This window comes from Ochotona princeps, chromosome 7, assembly GCF_030435755.1.
Source record: "Ochotona princeps isolate mOchPri1 chromosome 7, mOchPri1.hap1, whole genome shotgun sequence".
Lineage (NCBI taxonomy): Eukaryota > Metazoa > Chordata > Mammalia > Lagomorpha > Ochotonidae > Ochotona > Ochotona princeps.
Genome location: NC_080838.1, coordinates 4,334,303 through 4,356,363, shown reverse-complemented (window position 1 = coordinate 4,356,363; position 22,061 = coordinate 4,334,303). Strand labels below are relative to the sequence as shown.

Sequence of the window (22,061 nt, the reverse complement as noted above, 5' to 3'; positions counted from 1 at the left end):
TTTTTGGTTTGTCACCATTATTTTCCAAGGATGATGTCTTAACTAGCATTTTTTAAAATTGTTATCCTGTTTTAGTTTTTTTTCAGTTGTTATCCTGAGTGCTGTAATTTTCACTTAATTCCAGCAATACATCATTTTAATTATGAGGATGAACTCTAAAGGTTTTGCAGGACAATATTGTAAAAGAAAAAGTGCAGCAGAGAGGTTGCTTCTGGGAAACAAGATAGCATGTAGCTCCTGAGATTTAATGTTTATGAATTAGAATAACTTAAAATTGAAAGCATAATAAAACATTGGTAGTACGGGAAATGAAACATGGTTGTTTGAACACGCAGAAAATTGAAATTAGATTTATTTTTATTATTAGTGTGAAACAAAGTTCAGTCTAATGTTTTCATTGTATCACATTTTTTTGGTAAATGTTATCTTGGTTGACCTATTACGATTGGTGTGACATCAAAACTACAGAGGGGCATTTAGGAAAGTAAATATGTAAAGCATTCAAATTTTATTGTGAAAATCTTATGATCAGATGTCATAGATAGGACACATTATTGTTGCCCTGGAAATAAGAATACACAGTGATTGTTACATGCAGTAATCAATTTTGTAATGTGTGTTCAATATGAAGGGAGTTCAAGTGTTCTTATTCTAAAAGGTAAGAAAAATACGGAGAATGGAAAAAAGTACATCTTTGAACGTAACTGGCTCAGCATTTTCATATTCCTACTTACAAAACTCTCTAGGAAACCATTTAGACCTTTAGGCATGAAAATGGATTTTCTAGCTTTGGTTATTTATTTAAATATCCTTATGGACTTAAGTACCTGCATAAGTTCTTTAAATATTTCTCACTTCTTTCTAGCTAAGTGAGACCATTGATTCTACTTCTTGTAGTGGCACTGTAAAATAAAATAATTTTAACAGAGTTTCCATTTGCAGTAGGCAGATGAATCACACTGTATGATTTGTGTTGGAGCATACAAACTGTAGTTGAACCATGTCTTTGACACGAAATACGCTTTTCCTCCTGCTGTTTATGACTTGAGGGTGTCTGTGCATACAGCTTAGTGACTCAACAGTGAAACCTGGAACATTCCTGTTGGAGTTTCAGTCCTATTGTCAGCCACTGAATGTTAAATGATAATAATTTCATGAATATGTGAGCAAAAATTCCAAATAGGGTCCACTTGACGACTTCCAACTAATTCTAAGGGAACTCAACTGCTGTTTCAAATGTTGTCATTTATTACTTTGTAATGAAACCCTTAAGCATAAAACTACTGGAAAAAGACACAGGAACACAATTTGTGCAAGCTAAGACTTTGTACTGTGTTGTGTATTTTTCACATCACTATCTTTAATATTTTAAAACTAGAAAGCAATTGTAAGCATCATACAAACACCTGAGAATTATTTGAAATGTGTAAACATAATGTTTCATCAAAAAATAATGTAAGAAATATGGCAGAAGCATTTAATCAACAATTTTGTTAACAGAGGAAGTGGAATTAGTAGTAAAAAAAAAAGCCATTTGGACTATTGTATGTCTTGTGGGTTATTCTAATACAAATAATAATGAACACGTATAATATGCCAAATATCGTTTGGAGAATGTCATGTGCCATAATTTACTTTATTCTTCCAATGATTTCCTAAGGCAGATGCAAGCTGTAATTTTTTTATGGATGGAGAAACTGAAACAAAAATAAATAACAAATAAATGACTTACTGATAAAGTGACAGAATCAAGAATTCAGTTCAGACTGGCTCTAGAGTACCTTATTCCTCTTGTAACGTATTAGGGCCAGATTTTGTATTATTAGAAATCAATTCTAAATAAAGTTCACTTCTATTAATTTTTTTACTGTCTTATGTATATGACCATACAGGAGTTAGCCTAATTACTGATTTGTAAAAATTGGAAATGGGAAAATGATTAACAATGATTATAAGGCATATTGGCTGTTAACCAAGTAGATTCCTCACAGTGTTGTGTGTTCCACTGCACAGGAATCAGATATCAATGGCTGTCACAATTCTTAAGTGGTAGTTTTTTCTGAGGGTATCTCTTCAAAACTTACCTTAGGTATAAGCGTATCAAATGTATGTGATCTGTCTGTGGCTACTGAGGCCACTCAGGCAGCCTACTGACTAATATCCTAACTGGTGGGCCTTAAGTGAAGACTCAGCCTTGGAACAATGTCCACTGTAAACGGAAGGTGTGAGAATGGGCACCTCTCGGATCTGCTCTGACACCTGCATGTTGTTTGTTGCAGTTTCTTCCAGACGCCCGTGGTCATCGACCCCTTGACAAGAAGGAAGCGCTTCCCAGCCTGAGACCCGCCCCACCTCCCATCAGCGGAAGTGGCTATCGGGCTCGTCCAGCCACAGCAGTGGCCAGGCCACAGAAAGCGGAGAGGAAAGTGCCTGACGCGGGAGGCTGCCTTCACGCTGACCCAGATCTGGTGAGCACCGCTTCTCCTCAGGGAAGCCTATATCCATCATGGCTTCTAAGGCTTCACTGACCTTCCGGAGCCTCCCGTCATTTTGTTTATTCACTGAGGAAATAAAATTCAAAATAAATGTATGAGGTCTTCCCTTTAGGCTCCCTTTTCTTGTTTTCTTTGATCTGGGCCCACAGTAACAAATTAAGATACATAGTTGTTGTTTTGTCCTTCGTAGCTTTCCAGTGTCCTTTCTGACCCTAATTGTATTTCTCACATGTTAAGGAATATTATTGTCCGTTTACTACACTTTTTAGATTTATTTATTTGGAGCATAGACAGAAAGAGGGAGATATAGACAGGAAGATCCTCCATCCTCTAGCTGACTTGCAAGTGGCTGTGATGGCTGGGCTTGGGCCAGGCTGCAGCTGGGAACCTAGAGCTGCATCTGGGTCACCCATGTGAGTAGCAGGGACATAAGCACCTGAGCCATCGACTGCATCTTTCCTGGGTACATGAGCAGGAAGTTGGATCTGAAATGGAGCAACGAGGCTCAATCCAGCCCATTGAAATGGCATTAACAGGCCATGCCACAATATTGGCTGGAAAAATATTTTAATATTCATGAGAGTATGACGGTGCCGCTAGAGTTTCTGATCTTATATAAGCAATATCACATAGTGTTTTTATATTGACTAATAACACAAATTCTTTTCACTGTGTGCTATTTAACAAGTACCTATAACCCAGGTACTTTGTCTAATGCAGGCTGGTTTTTTTCTTGCAGGGAGTGCTGTGTCCAACAGGATGTCAGTTGCAAGAGGAATTGCTAAGACAGGAGAAGTCAATTAAAAACAGCGTTAATGATTTAAATTACAAAGTTAATGAGGTTTCTCAAAGCTCTACCACAACCTTTCAGTATATGACTCTGCTAAAAGACATGTGGAAAAAGAGGCAGAAGCAAGCAAAAGGTAGATGTTCCTGTGTTTTCTGTTTGACTCTCAGTTATAAAATCAAAACCAATGACACGGCTGTGAGTATGCATAATTCTGAGTGGATCCATGTTTCTGGAAAAGCTTGACCAGATGGTGCTAGGTCCTCACACACACAATTTACCTGCGAAATGCCAGTTGTACACTATCTGGCTCAGAAACATCTCACGGTGATTCCTTATTTTTAGTCCACAAGAAGCTTGTCCCTTGGCTGAAAAGATGATTTTTGCAGAGTGAAAATATGGCATTTATAGGTTTAGCAATGGAGGTTTTGATGGAGTGGTTCTTGACATGTTTTATTACTTGTGGATGATGATAACTGATATGAATTTTGAGAACTGATTGCTGAGTGTTGACAGAATGATTTGGAATCATCTAGGGCCTGAGCCCAACATGGCCATCCCAGTGGGTAGCATACTCAAATTAGGGCTATTTTCAAAAGAATCATGACATTTCTTGTAGATTCCAAAGCTCCTCAGTACGTACTGTGGCCTGCAAAAGCAAACTGAGTGTATCCACGCCATCAAGTATTGAACTGAAATGAAAGGCGAAAGATACTTTCTATTTTTCCCTTACTAGGAAATAAAAATCATATTGATTTATCATTGGCTATCATTTTTTAGCTAATGTCTATGCTAAATTATTATTGCGGTCATTAAGCATAACTAATTTATGTAAATCTAATAATTTCACATAAATGTAATATATTGAGTGGCTACTTGATAGTAGATTAATGTTTATTAGTTTAGACTCAGAAAATAAAACTAATGCTTATATAATCGAACACATTGTTTTTATGATGAAAATATATTGACCATTCTGATAAAACCTCTTTTTTTCCAGATAATGAAAATGTAATAAATGAGTATTCCTTAGAGCTAGAAAAGCAGAAAATATATATAGATGAGACTGTGAATAGTAATATCCCAACTAACCTTCGTGTGCTCCGTGCAATCCTGGAAAACCTGAGAAGCAAAATACAAAAATTAGAATCTGATGTCTCGGTTCAGATGGACTACTGCCGCACGCCATGCACTGTCAGCTGTAATATTCCTGTTGTGTCTGGAAAAGGTATCTAGTTCTGCAGACTTCTAAAAGGTTCCGAAGGAACTCATACTCTCTAAAACCAAAAAGAGTTGACTAGACTTCCCCCAGAAGAACATAATGACATATCTCACCCAAATGTGTCCTTGCCATGTTGTGCTCTACGTTAGCCTGATGCATTTGCCAGTTTTTTTATTAGCCAGGTGGAACAGAAAGATGGTGATCCCATGGTTGAATGGCCTATGTATGTACTCACTTGCTTGAGCTGATGGCAGTTCTGTGGGTAGATACAGGACATTCTCCATCCTGTGTGTTCTGCATGTAAATGGATATTCAGGGCAGGTGGAATCGAAACTGTGGCAGACAGAACTCAAAACTGAGAGCAATTTTCAGTCAAAGGAAGATCTAGCTTCTATTATATTACTCTTAGGTGTCTATAATATGCAACTCCTCGATGTCCAAGTATCTTAAGGAACTGGTGACTAAGGACCAAGTTATTATACTGTAGGCTCTTCAGCTTCATGTGTTATCTTATATTTACAGAATGTGAGGAAATTATCAGGAAAGGAGGTGAAACATCAGAGATGTATCTCATTCAGCCTGATACTTCTGTTAAACCATATAGAGTATATTGTGATATGACCACAGAAAACGGGGGTAAGTGTTAGGTTCCTACTGACGCATTGTTTTTGAAATCTTGTTGATACCATAAAATGCCAGGAAACATGACTGACAACCAAGATAGCTCTCAATGAGTCATTTGATATGAAATTCAGTCTAATACTTTGAAAAATGTAAAATACTGATGAATCACAATTTGGAATCAGATAAATCACTTGTAATAACCAAGAACTAAGAATTTTCATCTTACATTTGTCTCTCAGTTTATCTATTCTGGAACACTAAAATATAGAAGCAAATAAAATGCATGAAATTCAAATGTTTTTCAAAATGACATTATTTTGTATTGATTCATCTGTGCGATTTTTGTTTCTATCAACCAAAGGCTGGACAGTGATTCAGAACCGTCAAGATGGTAGTGTGGACTTTGGCAGGAAGTGGAATCCATACAAAGAAGGATTTGGAAACATTGCAAGCAATGCAGATGGGAAAAAATACTGTGGCTTGCCAGGTAAAGACTTGGGGCACAAGATAAAATCATTTTATTTAAAATAGGTTTTTTCCCCTTACTAAAAGAAAGTATACAGTGTTGGGAATCTGGTTTTAGGCAGTTAAGAAGAATTTCATCAGAAAAGTTAAAACATTAATGGATAAGAAACGCAGGGTCATTTGGTCCCCAAGGATTGCAAGTCTGGTGAGATTTATTTTTTTCCTTTAGGTGAATATTGGCTTGGAAATGATAAGATTTCGCAGCTTACCAAGATTGGACCCACAGAACTTTTGATTGAAATGGAGGACTGGACAGGAAACAAGGTGAAAGCTCACTATGGAGGATTCACGATCCAGAATGAGGCCAATAAATACCAGATCTCGGTGAGCAAGTACAGAGGGACAGCTGGGAATGCCCTCATGGATGGAGCGTCTCAGCTGGAGGGAGAGAACAGAACAATGACCATTCACAACGGCATGTTCTTCAGCACCTATGACAGAGACAATGATGGCTGGTATGTGTGGTGTGCTTTGTTCCTATTTTAAACTTGATTCCCTACGAACATGACTGCTCAGCATCAATGAGAGCTAGGGCTGGAAATGACCACCATTTCTTGGGCACTTCCTGTTTTTCAGCCACTGAGCTGAACTTTCTATGCACCACTCTAGAACATTTCAACGATGTGTTATTTTTCCACTTAACAGATGAGGTCTATCCAAAGTCACACAACTGCCAAGAGATAAAGTGGATTTAGTACAGATTTTTAAAAAGGTCTATTTATTTTTATTTTAAAGGCTGAGTTACAGATGGACACACACACACACACACACACACACACACACACACACACACAGAGGAGAAATCTTACATCTGCTGATTTACTCCTCAAATGGCTGCAATAGCAACAGCTGGGGCTAGGCCGGGCCCAAATCTGGATCCAGAAGCATCATCCTGGTCTCCAATTGAGGTGGCAGAGGCCCAAGTACGTGATCTATCTTCCACTTCTTTCCAAGACATAATAGCAGGGAGCTGGGTCAGAAGCCGAGCAATTGGAACTTGAACGGGATTTCAGAAGGATGCTGTAGCTGGTGGCTTAACTTGTTGCATCACATTAATGGTCCCTAAAAAATATTTCTGAGTGGTAAACATGTACAAAAATGGCCAAATCCCATATTCTAATGTATATAGTGAAATCTTTGCTTTTCAGGATTTTCTAACATTAAGACATTGAAAGTCGTGTCATTTCCTTAGAAAGTAATCAGTGTAATCCTTGGATGAATTGGTCATCCAGAGCCCATGTCTCCCTTTCTTACAGAGCAGGGAAGGCCTTTGATCTGTTACACACAGTGCTCTGGGGAGTGAGCACTGCATCTGACTGGGTGTAACGCCCTTCCGTGGGTCCTGCAGAACATTAAATTTGCCACCTGTAGTTCTGTTTCTAATAACCCCCAAAACATTTCTTTCCAGGTTAACTACAGATCCCCAAAAGCAGTGCTCGAAGGAGGATGGCGGTGGATGGTGGTATAACAGATGCCATGCAGCTAATCCAAATGGCAGATACTACTGGGGTGGACAGTACAGCTGGGACATGGCAAAGCATGGCACAGATGATGGCATAGTGTGGATGAACTGGAAGGGGTCATGGTATTCACTGAAGAAGATGTCTATGAAAATCAGACCCTTCTTCCCAAAGCAATAGTGCGCAAACATACATTTTTATTCTATAGTTGATACCATTTTTGTACATTATGTTATTGAAATTCTCTTTCATTTGTTATATCCCTCTAAAACTCTCAAACAACTGTGTGACTTTTTGAAAAATGTACAGGATGAACAACATTAAAGCGATCACACAATTTTATTTTGTACCCTTTATTTATCTTGTTTACCAAGAAATCATTAAAAGGATAACTGTGGACAGAGTTGGTGTTCAGAATTTTAATTCTAATTCACTATGGAAAGTTTTTTATTTGAAAGAGGGATATCCTGTCCTTAATGTAGGAAAACCATGAGACCTGCTAAAAACCTGAGTTTAAATGTCTACTTCTAAAACTATTTATATGACATCTGTTAAAGAAAGCTTTCAAAGATGTGTTCATTAAATCAGTCTCTGTTGCCATAAATTAATGCTTCCTTATTTTATGATGCATGTGACCAATAAATTAAATATTTACAACCTCAGTTACTAATTAAAAGTACTGAATATTTGAAGATTCAAAGATCTCACTGTGTTCCATGGAAAAACCATTTGTCTGGCACTTAGGTAAACAGAGGTATCAGGAATTACAATAAGGATCATGTCTTTTTTTTACATTCAAAAGTATTTTGTTTTGTTTTATGATACAGTTCCATAGGCTCTGGGGCTGCCGGTGCCCTTCCCTCCCCCCATTGATTTCCCTTCTGGTTTGACAATGGATGTCCTTCATAAACAGTCCTAAGTCCATCATGCTGTCATTCAAGTGTTTCCTGACAAGGTAGCATGGAAAATGTCAGAGAGTCCATCATCTTACTGTTAGGATATTTTAGCTTCTTTCCCTGGGAGTTCATCTTTGGTCTGTATGTATAGAGATATACAGCACTTTGTCTCCATATCTGAACATATCAGTCCCTGCCAAACTTCCACTATATATTCCCTAAAATACAGAGCATTAGTATTTTTGTAGCATGTTTATTAGCATGTTTATTAGCATGTTTAATGAAAATTCATTATTTTCACCATGTTGTGGATTGTGCTCACAAGATCATGTCTTCATTGCATGTGTTTTAAGGGAAATAGGAAAGTAGAAAGCAGAATTTGCCCATTTCTATTTAAGCCAGGTCTACCAATGCCCTCAATTATTTTTTTTTTCCTTTATTTTATCCTTTTTCATGTAGTCACATTACAACTGGAGTAGAAGAGAACTTTCTCTTCTATATCTGACTTCGTTATAACTGACTTCAGAAGTCCTGTGGTTTGGACACTCCCTGCTTGCTGGGTCACCACGCCTATCCTCTTGGAGAACTTGTCATGCAGAGCTCAAACCTCTTGATCCTCGACCTAAAGAAATGTTATTGATTTCTGTGACTCTCTTCACTAATCATCAGATCCAATTTCAACATGTACCTGGGTTCCTTGTTACAAGTCTGTCCCATGGCGGGCACACTTGTATATCCCATCCATCATACTTCACGTACCATTCTGCCATAAATATATTATCCTAGAAATTGAAAGTCAGGTCAGATTACTTTTCTCTGTGTCTATATGCAGATTCCTAGAATCAGAATTCTTTATTGAGGGACAAAAATTGTTACTACTAGGACCTGTTGCCATCTCCTGTCCTGTCCACTCTATTCCCACATTCTGGTCACAATGGTTTTTCATCAGGTCCTTTGTAAAAATAACCCCAACGGTTTTATTGAAGGATAATTAGTATTTTTGGAAATCCACGTACATTCAGTTTATCCACTTCAATAAGCTTATACATATATTTATGTGCCCTCATTACAATCAAGGTATTGAATATATCCTTTCCCACCAAAATTGTCTGTGTGTCCCTTTGTTTTATTTTGTTGTGTCATGTTGTGGTATGAACATTTGACACGAAATATGCCCTCTTAACAAATGTTTAAGCACACGATATTGGGCTTTTAACTATTGGCACTATGTTGGACAGAAGATTTCTAGAATTTTTCAGCTTCTATAATCATAGCTTTACGCTTACTGAATGGTTAGTCATTTTCCTCTGACAACTATCCCTGGCAAACACCATTCTATTTTCTGTTTCTGTGAGTTTATTTCATTTAGCTCATATGAGTGGAACCATATGGCATTGGTTGCAAAGTAAAAATTTTATAGTCCAAATGGCCAACAGTATGTAGGTTCCTCAAAATAACAGAGGCTGTCGTACGTTGCAATGGTCCCACTTCTGAGTAGAAGAAACAGAGCCAGAATCTAAACATGCTCTCCCACATCCGTAATTCATTGCAGTACTATTACCACTGATCAGGCCTTTTTAATAATGCCCTTATCAGTAACAGGTTCGTCCCTTCCACACCATCTGAGAAAATACTGTTTATCTTCAAAACTTGCTTTAACCATCAACTCCCTCAGGAAGACCTCCTGAAACTTTTGGACCATTCTTGTCATTTTTCAACAGTTAATGCCAGTGCTTGGTCTAACTCATACTTTTTAAACTTACTAATAATGAGTACTTACTCAACTTAAATTCAGAATTATCATCTTGCCATAAAAACTGATTTTCATAAAAGAATAAATATTGGAAGTCTAAGTGTTTTTTAAGCATGGTCTTGTCTGTTCTGTAGATCTTTATTTATTTTTAAAATCTGACTTTTTATTATTATAATTGTATGATACATTTTCATAGGCCCTGGAATGTCCTTTAGCCCCTCCCAAATTCCCTCAACCCTCACTGAGTTCTCCAATATCATTACTAACATATAATTCTTCATGCACAGTCATTTGTCCATCATTGCAGGCACGAACAATGGCAGAGAGTCCAGCATCCTATTGTTAAGATGTAGTAAACAGTTGCATTGGGATTCCATCTTTGTTTGGAAGTAGAGATGCATACTGCATTGTATCCTTACATCTGGATATGATAGTCTGCATTACACAGCTACTATACATCCCCTTAAATGAAAAGACACAAAACAAAATCAACAACAGGAAGAAAAAAAATTACAATGCCATGAAGGTAAATAACATGCTACTGAATGACTAATATGTTGCTGAAGAAATGAAAAAGAAAATCAAGAACCTTCTTGAAGAAAATGATAATACCGTATGGTCTATGAGTCACTGAAGAATTTAATCAGGAGAAAGTGTTTTGAAGAGATAAAACTAACAAAAAAAAAAGTCAAAATCCATGAGGTACAGTTTCCGTTGATCTTTGTTGGTGAAGTGTGTCTCCTGTAGGCAACAAATGGATGGGTTTTGTTTTTTAATCCAGTCTACAAATCTATGGTGTTTGATGGTTGAGCTTAAGCCCTTTACATTCAGGGTTAATATGAAAGGGTGGTGATTTTGTCCTGTCATTTTAGGAATGGGTTGAGCATTGATTTAGTCTTCAGTTGTTATTTTACTGGGATGTTCTTTGCATTTGCCTTTGGTTTTGGTGGGTGCTATTCTTTTTCTCTGTCAAGAGAACATCTTTAGGTATCCTTTGTAGGGCAGGTTTGGAAGAGGCATATTCTTTTAACTTTTCTTTACCGTGGAAGAATTTTAATTCATTATCAAAGACAAAGGAAAGTATAGCTGCATGTATTAGCCAGGGCTGACAACTTTTTTCTTTAAGAATCTGGAATATGTCACTCCATTCTCTTCTGACCTATAGACTTTCCGGTGAGAGATCTCCTGTGAGTCTAATTGACATTCCTCTACATGTCAGTTGATTTTTTTCACGTGCACATTTAAGGATCCTTTCCTTATGTTCGATTGAAAAGAACTTGACGATCATGGTCATAGTGAAGATTGCTTTTGATCAAGCCTGTTGGGAGTTCTGTGCCCCTCCTGGATCTTGTTTCCCAATTCTTTCTCTCGATGAGGGAAATTTTCCCTCATTATTTCATTAAATACATTTGCAAACTCAGCTTCTCTTTCTACACCTTCTGGGACTCCCATAACTCTTATATGTGGCCTTTTCATAGTGTCTTTCAATTCTTGAATACTTTCTTAAGCCTGATCCAGCTCTGCTTCCAGCTTTTTGTTTGCTTCCCCCGATGACAGAAAATATCTTCCAATTTTGAGATTCTTTCTTCTGCTTGCTTCATTCTATTTTGGAGACTTTCCACTATACTTTCAATTTGTTCCATTGTAGTCTTCATTTCTGCTGTATCAGCTTTCATTTGATTCATTTCCAGTGTGACATATTCCTTGAATTCCTTGAATGCCTGTTTTATGTGCTTCTCATTGTTGACAGCAAGTTTTATAACAAGAGTTTTGAATTCTGTTACCTCCATTTTCTCGATGTCTTCCTCAATGAACTCTTAAGTTGGCAAAGGGTTTTGCTTCTTTGCAGGGGAGTCTTCAGTAATATTCCTTGTGCCTTTGTCTCTTTTTTCGTTCTTGGTCATTATACTTCTGGCTATCAGATTCTTCTCCTTGGGGCAGGTTTCTAATCTGTGTCACCCACAAGTCTACAGTTTGGTTTTACTTGTTGCAGTTGGTACATGGTTCTTTGTTTGCAGTTGCTTGTACTACTCCCTCCAGTGAGTTCTAGGTCTGGGTTCTTACTTTAGATTTCAACCATGGTCTCTGTAGCCCCAACTCCTGGCTCACCAGTCCCTACCTCCTGTTGGAAGTTTAAGTATTGAAAGAATAACCCAGAGAATCAAGATGGTGGAATAGGGTAATGGCACGTTTAAATGGACGGAAAAACATTTAATCAGGATGAAGCAGAGAAGGACATATTGCAGGAAATAGGAAAGGACAAACTAATGGCAGAGGGACACCTGGAGACTGACAGACACAGGAAAGCAGCGGACACAACAGTATGGTGCTGCAGTGACTGATACTCCAGCAGCATTCAGTAACAGCGATCTGAACTCTACCAGCAGCCGGAACTCCACCAGCAACCAGGTGGGAAGCGACTTTCACTGGGAGTTTAGGAGGTGGGCCCAGACAAAGAACTGTTCATCCAGCTGGTCCGTTTGATTTGACCAGGAGCAGAGACAGAGCAGCAGATCCCAGACAGACAGTGTGAGAACAGGGTGGATTTCACAGTCCAGTCAGCCCCCTAGAGCTGAATTGGGCGCCATTTTGCATAAGGAGGCAAAGGCAAGGGAAAGGACCGAGCATACGCTGAGCTGGGAGTGAACTCATTTCTGGCTCAGTGAACTGCAGCAATGTGGCATTCTATAGGTTCCATCCGGAGCAGGTCTGGGTGCCAGCAGATCAAGAACTCTAGTGGTGGTACATCAGGCGCCATTTTGTACACTGTGGCAATAGCTTTAGGACTGTGGGGACAACAGTGAACTGCGCGTGTGCTGAGCTTGGGAGAACTCACTGAGGTCCTTGGATAGCACTGGTACTACAGGAAAATAATACTAAGTGTGGCATCGTATGGGTCAAAATAGGTCCATGTGGCACGCAGACCTAATGTCCAACAGCTTCTGACAAGATCAGTTCCACCAACAACCTAACTATATAGGACACCTGGTATCTCTTTAATCCTGGGACCTGCTCCAACCGGAAGTGGGAGAAAGGTTGCAGAGACAATGGTGCAGCCTCAGCACGGTATCCCAGGAGGTGGAAAGTGGTGAGGCAAGAGCTGGGGCTACAGAGACCATGGTGGAAATCTAACATAAAAACCCAGACCTGGAACTTACTGGGGGTTGAGGCACAAGTGGCTGAAAGCAAAAAGTTGTGTACCAACGGCAACAAGTAAAATTGCATTGTAGACCTGTGGATGACACAGCTTAGAAACCTGCCCCAAAGAGAAGACTCTGCTAACCAGAAGTACAATGACCAAGAACAAAAGGAGAGACAAAGGCACAACGAATATTACCGAAAACTCCCCTTCATAGGAGCAAAACCCTATGTCAATCTCAGAGTTAACTGAGGAAGACATCGAGAAAATGGGGCACACAGAATTCATAAAGCTCATTTTAAAGCTTCTGATCAACAATGAGAAGCATATATAAGAGTTCAAGGAATTTAAGGAAGCAATAAAGCAAATCAAGGCTGATATATCAGAAATTAAGAACACAGTAGAGCGAATTAAAAGTACAGTGGAGAGTCTCCAAAATAGAGTGAAGCAAGCAGAAGAAAGAATCACAGAATTGGAAGATATTTTCTGTCATCGGGGGAAGCAAACAAAAAGCAGGTAGCAGAGCTGGATCAGGCTTAAGAAAGTGTTCAAGAGCCACCTTCTGTGACCACCTCACCTACACTTCAATTTTAGTTTATACACAACATATAACATTCAAAACATAACATGTTATACATAACATCATATCAGCTTAAATTAAGGCAAACATGTGGTATTTAACCTTTCGGGATTGGCTCATTTCCCTTAGCATTATGGTTTCCAGTTTGGCCCATTTGGCCACAAAGAACTGCATTTTGTTTTTTTTAATAGCTGAGTAGTATTCCATGGAGTAGATGAACCATAGCTTTCTTATCCAATCCTCTGTTGATGGGCATTTTGGTTGCTTCCATGTTTTTGCAATTACTGATTGTGCTGCTATGAGCATAGGAGTGCATGTTGGTTTCTCATAAAACAAGTGTTCTGGATATATTTCTAGGAGTGCTATTGCTGGATCATACGGTATGTTGAATTTGAGTTGTTTGAATATTCTCCATACTGATTTCCATAGAGGCTGTACCAGCCTGCAGCCCCACCAGCAGTGGAGTAGGGTTCCCTTTTCCCCGCAACCTCGCCAACAAGTGTTGTTGGTGCTTTTATTCATGTGGGCCAGTCTTACTGGCATCCCTAGAAAAAAAAAAAGACATCACATACCCCCAGCTTTATCCATTACTATGATTTGTTATTTTAATGAGACCTCATTTATTGAATAAAAAAAAAAAAAAAGAAAGTGTTCAAGAATTGAAAGACACTATGAAAAGGCCACATATAAGAGTTATGGGAGTCCCAGAAGGTGTAGAAAGAGAAGCTGAGTTTGCAAATGTATTTAATGAAATAATAAAGGAAGATTTCTCTCATCGAGAGAAAGAATTGGGAAACAAGATCCAGGAGGGGCACAGAACTCCCAACAGACTTGATCAAAAGCGATCTTCACCACAACACATGATCATCAAGCTCTCTTCAATCGAACATAAGAAAAGGATCCTTAAATGTGCACGTGAGGGTTCAGTGGAGTGGCCTAGTGGCTAAAGTCCTCGCCTTGAACACCCCGGGATCCCATATGGGCACCGGTTCTAATTCCGGCAGCTCCACTTCCCATCTCGCTCCCTGCTTATGGTCTGGGAAGGCAGTCGAGGACGGCCCAAAGCTTTGCAACCCTGCACCCACATGGGAGACCTGGAAGAGGTTCCTGGTTCCTGGCTTCGGATCAGCACAGCACCGGCCATTGCGCTCGCTTGGGGAGTGATTCATCGGACAGAAGATCTTCCTCTCCGTCTCTCCTCCTCTCTGTATATCTGACTTTGTAATAAAATAAATCATAAAAAAATGTGCATGTGAAAAAAATCAGTTGACATATAAAGGAATGCCAATTAAAATCACAGGAGATCTCTCAGAGGAAAGTTATAGGTCAGAAGAGAATGGAGTGACATATTCCAGATTCTAAAAGAAAAAAATTGTTGGCCTAGGATAATATATCCAGCAAAGTTTTCTTTTATCTTTGAAAATGAAATAAAATTCTTCCATGGCAAAGAAAAGTTAAAAGAATTTGCCTCTTCCTAACCTGCCCTACAAATGATACTTCAAGACGTTCTCTTCACAGAGAAGAGGAATAGCAACTACCAAAAGCAAAGGCAAATGTGAAGAACATCCCAGTAAAATGACAACAGAAGACTAAACCAATGCTCAACCCATTCCTAAAATGACAGGACAAAAGTACCATCCATACATATTAAACTCTGAATGTAAAGGGCTTAAGCTCAAACAAACGTCATAGGTTTGTAGACTGGACTAAAAATCAAAACTCATCTAGTTATTGTCTAGAAGAACACACTTCACCAGCAAAAATCAATGGAAACTATATTGCATGGATTTGGTTGCTTTTTGTTAGTTTCATCTTTTCAAAACACTTTCTTTTGATTAAATCATTCAATGACTCCTAGATCATACAGTAGCATCATTTTCTTCAAGAAGGTTCTTGATTTTTATTTCTTCAGTTACACATTAGTCGTTTAGTAGCATGTTATTTAACTTCATGGTGTTGTTAATTTCTTTTTTCTCCCGGATGTTGATTTTGTTTTGTGGTTTTTTATTTAAGGGGAAGTATAGTAGCTGTGTAATGGAGACTGTCATATCTAGTAACATGTCTTTAACTTCATGGCATTGTAAATTTCTATCTGTCTTTCTATTGTTGATTTTGTATTATGACTTTTCATTTAAGGGTATGTACAGTAGCTGTGAAATGGAGACTAACATCCAGATGTGAGGATACAATGTAGCATGCATTTCTACTTCTAGACAAAGATGGACTTACAATGAAACTGTTCACTATATCTTGACAATAGGATGCTGGACTCTCTGCCATTGTCCATGCCCGCAATAATGGACATATGACTGTGTATGAAGAATTAGATTTTAGTAATGATATAGAGGAACTAGGTGGGGGGGAGGAAATTTGGGAGGGGATAAGTGAAATGCAGGAGCCTATGGAATTATATCATAAGATGATAATAAAAAGAATAAAATGTAAAAAAAAAAGAAAGAATAACCCTCCAAGGATAATTTTGAAAAATTGGAAATAAATTAAATTAAAAAATAAATTAATTTAAGTGAAAAAAATCCTTTGAAACTTATGCACAAATTGTTTTCATGTAATACATTTTTCCATGAAATTTTTGCAGGCCCCTCATATACATGGCTCATTAAGTGTTTTGGTTTTTTTTTTTTGCACAAAAGTGCATTTTGTTTGCACTTCAATTTTCCATGGACTTTTTGAAGGTTTATATTTACACAGATGAACACATGACCTTAGGAAGATGGTACAAAAATGCTAATATATTTCATTATTCAATTAGGGCTGATGCATTTGGAATTTGTAGTCAAGGGAAATAGCTGACCAGGATAACAGAGGGATTGACCCAGGCTGATTACAGGTTCCCGACATGGGGCTAAAGTACAGGAGATGTTGACACCACCTGCTGCAGAAGCTCAACTGACATTTTCCATTAACCATTACACATTGTATAGCTAAACCACAGATTTCTATAAAGCCCAAATCCTTGGTTCTAATCCTGGGTTATTACCTCGGAGTCTCTATATGGAAAGAGCCTAAGAACTTGTTTTCTTAAATAAAATGTCCTTAAGGGTTTCTTGGCAATGTCTTGGTGCTGGTCAAATTTGGGACTTTCTGACGTAGGCTGCAATTCCACATATCTAGCCTCAGCTTGTGTTTATTATCTGACTTGTTTTTCACTCAAAGGGTGACCATGAGGTGAGCTCTTCAGCATGGAAGATTTTCATGACTTGATAGGCGTCCGTTGGCCTATGTTCAACACTGGATTGGTTTTGATGCTAGAATCACTAAAAATCTGAATCTCAGATGGTTCTCTAGTTTGGACTTCCCAATTTTTTTTTTTTTGAAGCACAGAAAAAATTCAAATGTACTACCCGTCACTTTAAACAGAACGGAAACCTTGATAAGTTTATTCATCACTATACCTTTCTTCGCTTTTCCCAACCTGAATGTGCCACGAGCAGATACATGGGCATGTGTATCTTATGTTTTGACAGAATCACATTTATTTCTGTGCCTACTTTGTGGTTGTGAAGTTTTTCAGTTCCACAAACCAGTAAGACAACTTTAATGAATACCTCTCTGGCCTTCACCCTGCTTCACCCACCGCTTTCTGAGCTTGCCTTATCTCTCAGAAGGAGATGCCCCACTGCAGTTTTGCAACAGCTTATTTAGGCAGGCGGCCTGGAGGTCACTGACCCAGTGGGGACTAAGGCAAAGGGGAACTTAGCAAATTATTTCCAGAACAATCTGACACTCAACATGCACAAACCCTTTGGCAATGAGCTGGTGAGCTCAGTTTGGCCTTGGTCGGTTCAAATGAGCTTTCTACCTATGCAGTTTTGAACTCTTGCTTCTACCAGGTAAAATTAGAGGAAACTATAATGCTCAGGTTTTATTTATTAATGAGTTTGCTGCTCCTTCCCAGGTACTCCTTTTCCAGGTGCAACTCCCCCCCCCCACCTCTCACTCTGTGATGGCTAAGGCCCTTCATGTCTCTGTCATTAATTAACGATGTTTCTGTATAAATGAGATTGATAAAGTACTTGGAATTAAATCAGAAGGAAAAACATAAGTGAATCAATAAGTGCAAAAATAAACACAACAACTTTCCTGGGTCTATGTGCAATAGTTCAGTGACTAAATTTCTTGACTTGCATGTGCTGGGATCCCATATGGGTGCTGGTTCGTGTCCCGGCTGCTCCACTTCCCATCCAGCTCCCTTCCTGCTAGCGGCCTGGAAAAGCAGTCAAGGATGGCCCAAAGGCTTGGGACCCTGCACCCACACAGAAGATCCAGAAGAAGCTCCTAACTTCTGACTTCAGATTGACTCAGCTCTGGTTGTTGCAGCCATATGGGGAGTGAATCATTGGACAGAAGATCTTTCTTTCTGTATCTCCTTCTCTCTGTAAAACTGTCTTTTCAATAAAAATGAATGAATCTTAAGATAATTTCCATATGCAAATTTTATTACCCACAAGAAACTTGTACTGTTTCCATGTCCAGTCAAATCTGGACATTGTTGCTTCTCAGACTGCTTCAGGAAATAATTAATGTTGTGTTACTTTGCTGGATTTAGTTCACTTTTGTGGCCAATCTGTATTTATATTGATATGCTATCATTTCCTTTACACAGTGTGGATTAAAGATCTTGGCTGGATGAGCTATCTGATTCTGACTTGCCAGGTGCACTCTTAGTAGAAAGGGACTGCCCTGGGGTTGATGCTGTGGTGTAGTGAGTCAAACCATCACTTGGGATATTTGTTCATGTGTCACTGCTTCATTTCTGATGCAGCTTCCCTCTCATGGCATGGGAAAAGCAGCAGAAGATGGCTCAAGTGCTTGGGGCCCTGCCATTCATGTGGGGAAGAGCCGTGGTTCAAACTCTTGGCTCCCGGTTTTGGCCTGGCCTAGGCCTGGTCGTTGTGGCTGTCTGAGAATCAGCTCATGGAAGATATTCTCCCTCTCTCTCTCTGCAAGTAAAAAGAGGGTGTAACTTGTTTGGGAACCGATGGCAGATTATAGTTGGATAGATAATACTACTGAGAAAATAATGACAAGATTATATCAGACAACAGTGTTTCAGAATGCAGAATAAATGATGTGCAGAATTTAGGTGCTTGGAATCTATATGTAGGATGTTAGGGTCTTCCTGTTTTCTCATCCAACATGTCAATTCATAGCAATGTTCTCACTCTTATTGAAAGGATCCACATTCATTATCAATTAAAAGCATCCTTATAGTTCTTATATTTTAAGGACTTTCATAATTCTTTGTTCTGAAGTAATTCAAATGGCTAAAAGTAAATATGGAAACACAATGTATGTATTCAATGTAGATACTTTCTTTTATTTAGCATTAATTTAGTTATACCATAATAAAAAGGACTTAATTATGTAGTAAGAGAATGAAAGAAATGATCTAAAACTTTTAAATTTAGGTTCCTTAACTCATGGCCAGGGTTTGCATTACGTGCTGGATATAAAACATAGTTGGGACGTGTAAGAGTAATGCTGGGAACATTTGCTTGGTGTGCCAAGGCATACTAAAATAGAGCCTCATTGAAGATTTCAAGCTAAACGGTGGGGATTCATTTATCAAGATATGTTGTTCAAATGTAGCTGAATATTCTTATACTCATGTCTAGGTATAAGAAGTCCTGAGTTTACTTTCTAGCAGAAATGTGTCAAAAGATGTGCTTCCACAGCAAAATGTTCGTTTCTTTGCCGATTCATTCAACTAAATGCTGTTTAGAAATGATAACCTAAGCACAGCTTAGAGATCAAGAAAGAGGGGCCTTCATGAATGCGTTAGGGCAAGAATAATATTTAAGAAGTAAATGTAAAATTAAACGTGCATTTGCAGTTTGTAAGAATCCCTTCTAAGTTCAAAAGAAACTTTGAAAATAAAAGGGCATGCAACTATTGAAGGGAGGAGGAAAACAATAAAATTGAAGAGTAAACATGAAGTAAAATTGTGGAAATGCATTAAACAAAGTAACAGACTTATTGGAGATAAAATGATGTGTCAAAAGATGTAGGCAAATGCAAAGGAAAGTCACAAATGATGACAAAACTAATATTTGACAAAGTGGAACTCAATTGTATCATAACAAGCATGAAAGGAGGAACGTTCTAAAATCGCTAAAAAAAAGGTATCCTCGAAGCAGGAGATTAAACGGCCATAAATGCCTGTGCTTCAGTTAAAGAGAGTTTCAGTCAAAGAAAGGAAAATTCTTACAACACAGCAGTCATGAATGTTAACAAAAGCGTGCCATCTCTCTCACACACACACCCCATATAGGAATATACATATACACAAAGCAAATACAAATTTATATTCATATATCTATTTAACTATGATAGGACAATGACATAAAACAGGAAAAGCAAACAGGTATTTAATAATACTGTCAATTTGATAATATAAAAATATTGTAGCTCATAACAATATACATTGATTTTGGCCTTTCCTTTACAAAAACTGATATATTCTTGTCCACAAAGAAGCTGAAAAAATTCTAAAATAAAATTAGGACAAAATGGTTGAACTAAGACAATTTCCTAAACATTTGGAAATTGGGAGTGGGCATTTACCCCAGTAGTGGGACCCAAGTATTCCCTGTCAGAGTGCCTTAGCTCAACACCCTCCTCCAGGCCCTGGCTGCAAACCTGCCACGACAGATGCTGAGCTGGGGCAGTGACGATTCCTGACACCCACTGGGAGACCTGCACCCAGTTTCCACCTGAGCCAGTCCCAGCTGTTTCAGCATTTGGACAGGACCTCTTGCTGTCTGTCTTTCAGAACATTTCAAACACTTGGACATTAGAAAATGAAGATAAATCCTCTTAATGCCCTAAAAAACTTAATGAAGTGAAACAAACACGGATGTTCCTTGATAAAAGGGTATTCCTCTCTTCTTCTGTTTTCTGCTTTTTCCAGACCCCCCTAGAACATGATGTTTAGATCATGAGATGAAACCTTTTTGTAGACCAAGGGCTTCCTTGAAGACTTAGGGACACCATTCCTGGAACCCCTTCTCCTAGTAGCCAGTGCATTTCTGCTCTGTTGAAGCCACATGTGCCAGACCTAATGTGAGCTGACAAAGATGAGCACTAATGCTACTGCCACAGAAATGCCTGCATTTAAGGAGTGCTGTGAGAGGAAATGATCAGTTGACCGGATTTGCAAGCATGACTGAATGGCATGCCAGAAACCAAGAGAAACAGTTGGAGCCAAAAGGTAGCATGGATGCACACTGGCATCACGCGGTTTAAAGGATTGAGCAGGAAAGGGATTGAAGGCAAGACACTAAATCTGAATTTACAGTTACTGCTCACTTACAAGGAGTAATTTTAAGAGTAGTAATTGCATGAGCATCAAGTTGAAATGGGCTTCTGTGACAGAAAAACTATGGTAATACCTAGTTTCAAAAATAGACACATAGAAAAATAGGTTATAATTAAAATGCTAAGTGAGGTGAACAGACATTAGGTGTGTTTTTGCATAAGCTGTACCCTGCTTTGTCACGTTTCTGCTCATATTGGCTATTACCTAGTAAACAGAAAGAGGTTTGTCTAGTGCTTTGATAGTAACTCAAACTTGTCAAGACAAATTAGACATGAATGATCCTTCTCAAACACAATCCCTTTTACTCTCCGAGACTGATTCTATTCCAACATACTGAGCTTTTTTTTCTAGAAAAGGAAATGTTTCCCATGCCCGATGTAAATCTGTGGAGGCTTTCGTGTGTGTGTATCTGGGATGGGGATGGAAGTACCATGGGGTTCTGATGTCTGAAAGAAATGAAGCTGACTTTAATGTGAAAAAGGCTCTTATCCAATTGTCCAGAATTTTGGAGGCACATTCCTTTCTTTTATCCAGAATTTTCAGTTCTACCAAAGAAAATGCTGGAATACTGAGCTCAATGTCTCAGGCTTACAAGCTCCGATGATCACCTCCTCTCTGCTCCTCCAGCCATGGCCCACCTTTCTCTTTCCCACTCTCTTCCTCCTTCATTCTGTTCTTGAGAGAAGGGATGCACTTGTGTTGGGATAGAAGCTATACATGTAATGGTGATGTATTTATTTGCTAGGGTAGTTTTATGCTTATTCAAAGGTCCAGGACAAGCAGTTCTGGCAAGAAAATAATATAACTTAATAAGTGGAAGTAAGGGCTAAGACCACCATGACTAAAATTTATTTATTTGGAAGGTGGGGTAGAGAGAGAGTCCCCATCAGCTGTTTTACTCCCCAAATGGCCACATAACTCAAAGGCCAGGCTGAAGCCAGGCGCTAGGAACTTAAGCTGAGTTTCTTATGTGATTGGTAGAGAACACGGTGGCTAAGCCACCACATGCTGCCCCTCAGTGTCACAATGAACAAGGAGCTGGGATCACAAGCCTAGCCAGGAGTTCAGCTCAGGCTCTTTGATGCTTTTTAATCAATATGCCAAACATCCACCTTGCTCCAGCTTTTAAATGAGTTTTTCATGAATTTGGAAAGAAATTGATTAACTTCTGTGAAAAAATGAGTGTGTATCATGGTCTCCAATGGAAACCTGGAATGAGTTTCCATTTTAGTAGTAAGGAA

General features: G+C 38.7%; 1 protein-coding gene across 1 annotated transcript; it reads left to right on the top strand.

The window, feature by feature from the left end:
- Nucleotides 1–1,322: 1,322 nt before the first annotated feature.
- On the top strand, nucleotides 1,323–7,752 carry FGB (fibrinogen beta chain). The gene is made up of 8 exons (XM_058666669.1): nucleotides 1,323–1,455; nucleotides 2,280–2,468; nucleotides 3,235–3,418; nucleotides 4,283–4,510; nucleotides 5,027–5,140; nucleotides 5,490–5,615; nucleotides 5,823–6,108; nucleotides 7,062–7,752. The coding sequence occupies exons 1-8, from the start codon at nucleotides 1,423–1,425 to the stop codon at nucleotides 7,291–7,293; spliced, it is 1,392 nt and encodes a 463-aa protein (XP_058522652.1). The 5' UTR covers nucleotides 1,323–1,422; the 3' UTR covers nucleotides 7,294–7,752.
- Nucleotides 7,753–22,061: the final 14,309 nt, after the last annotated feature.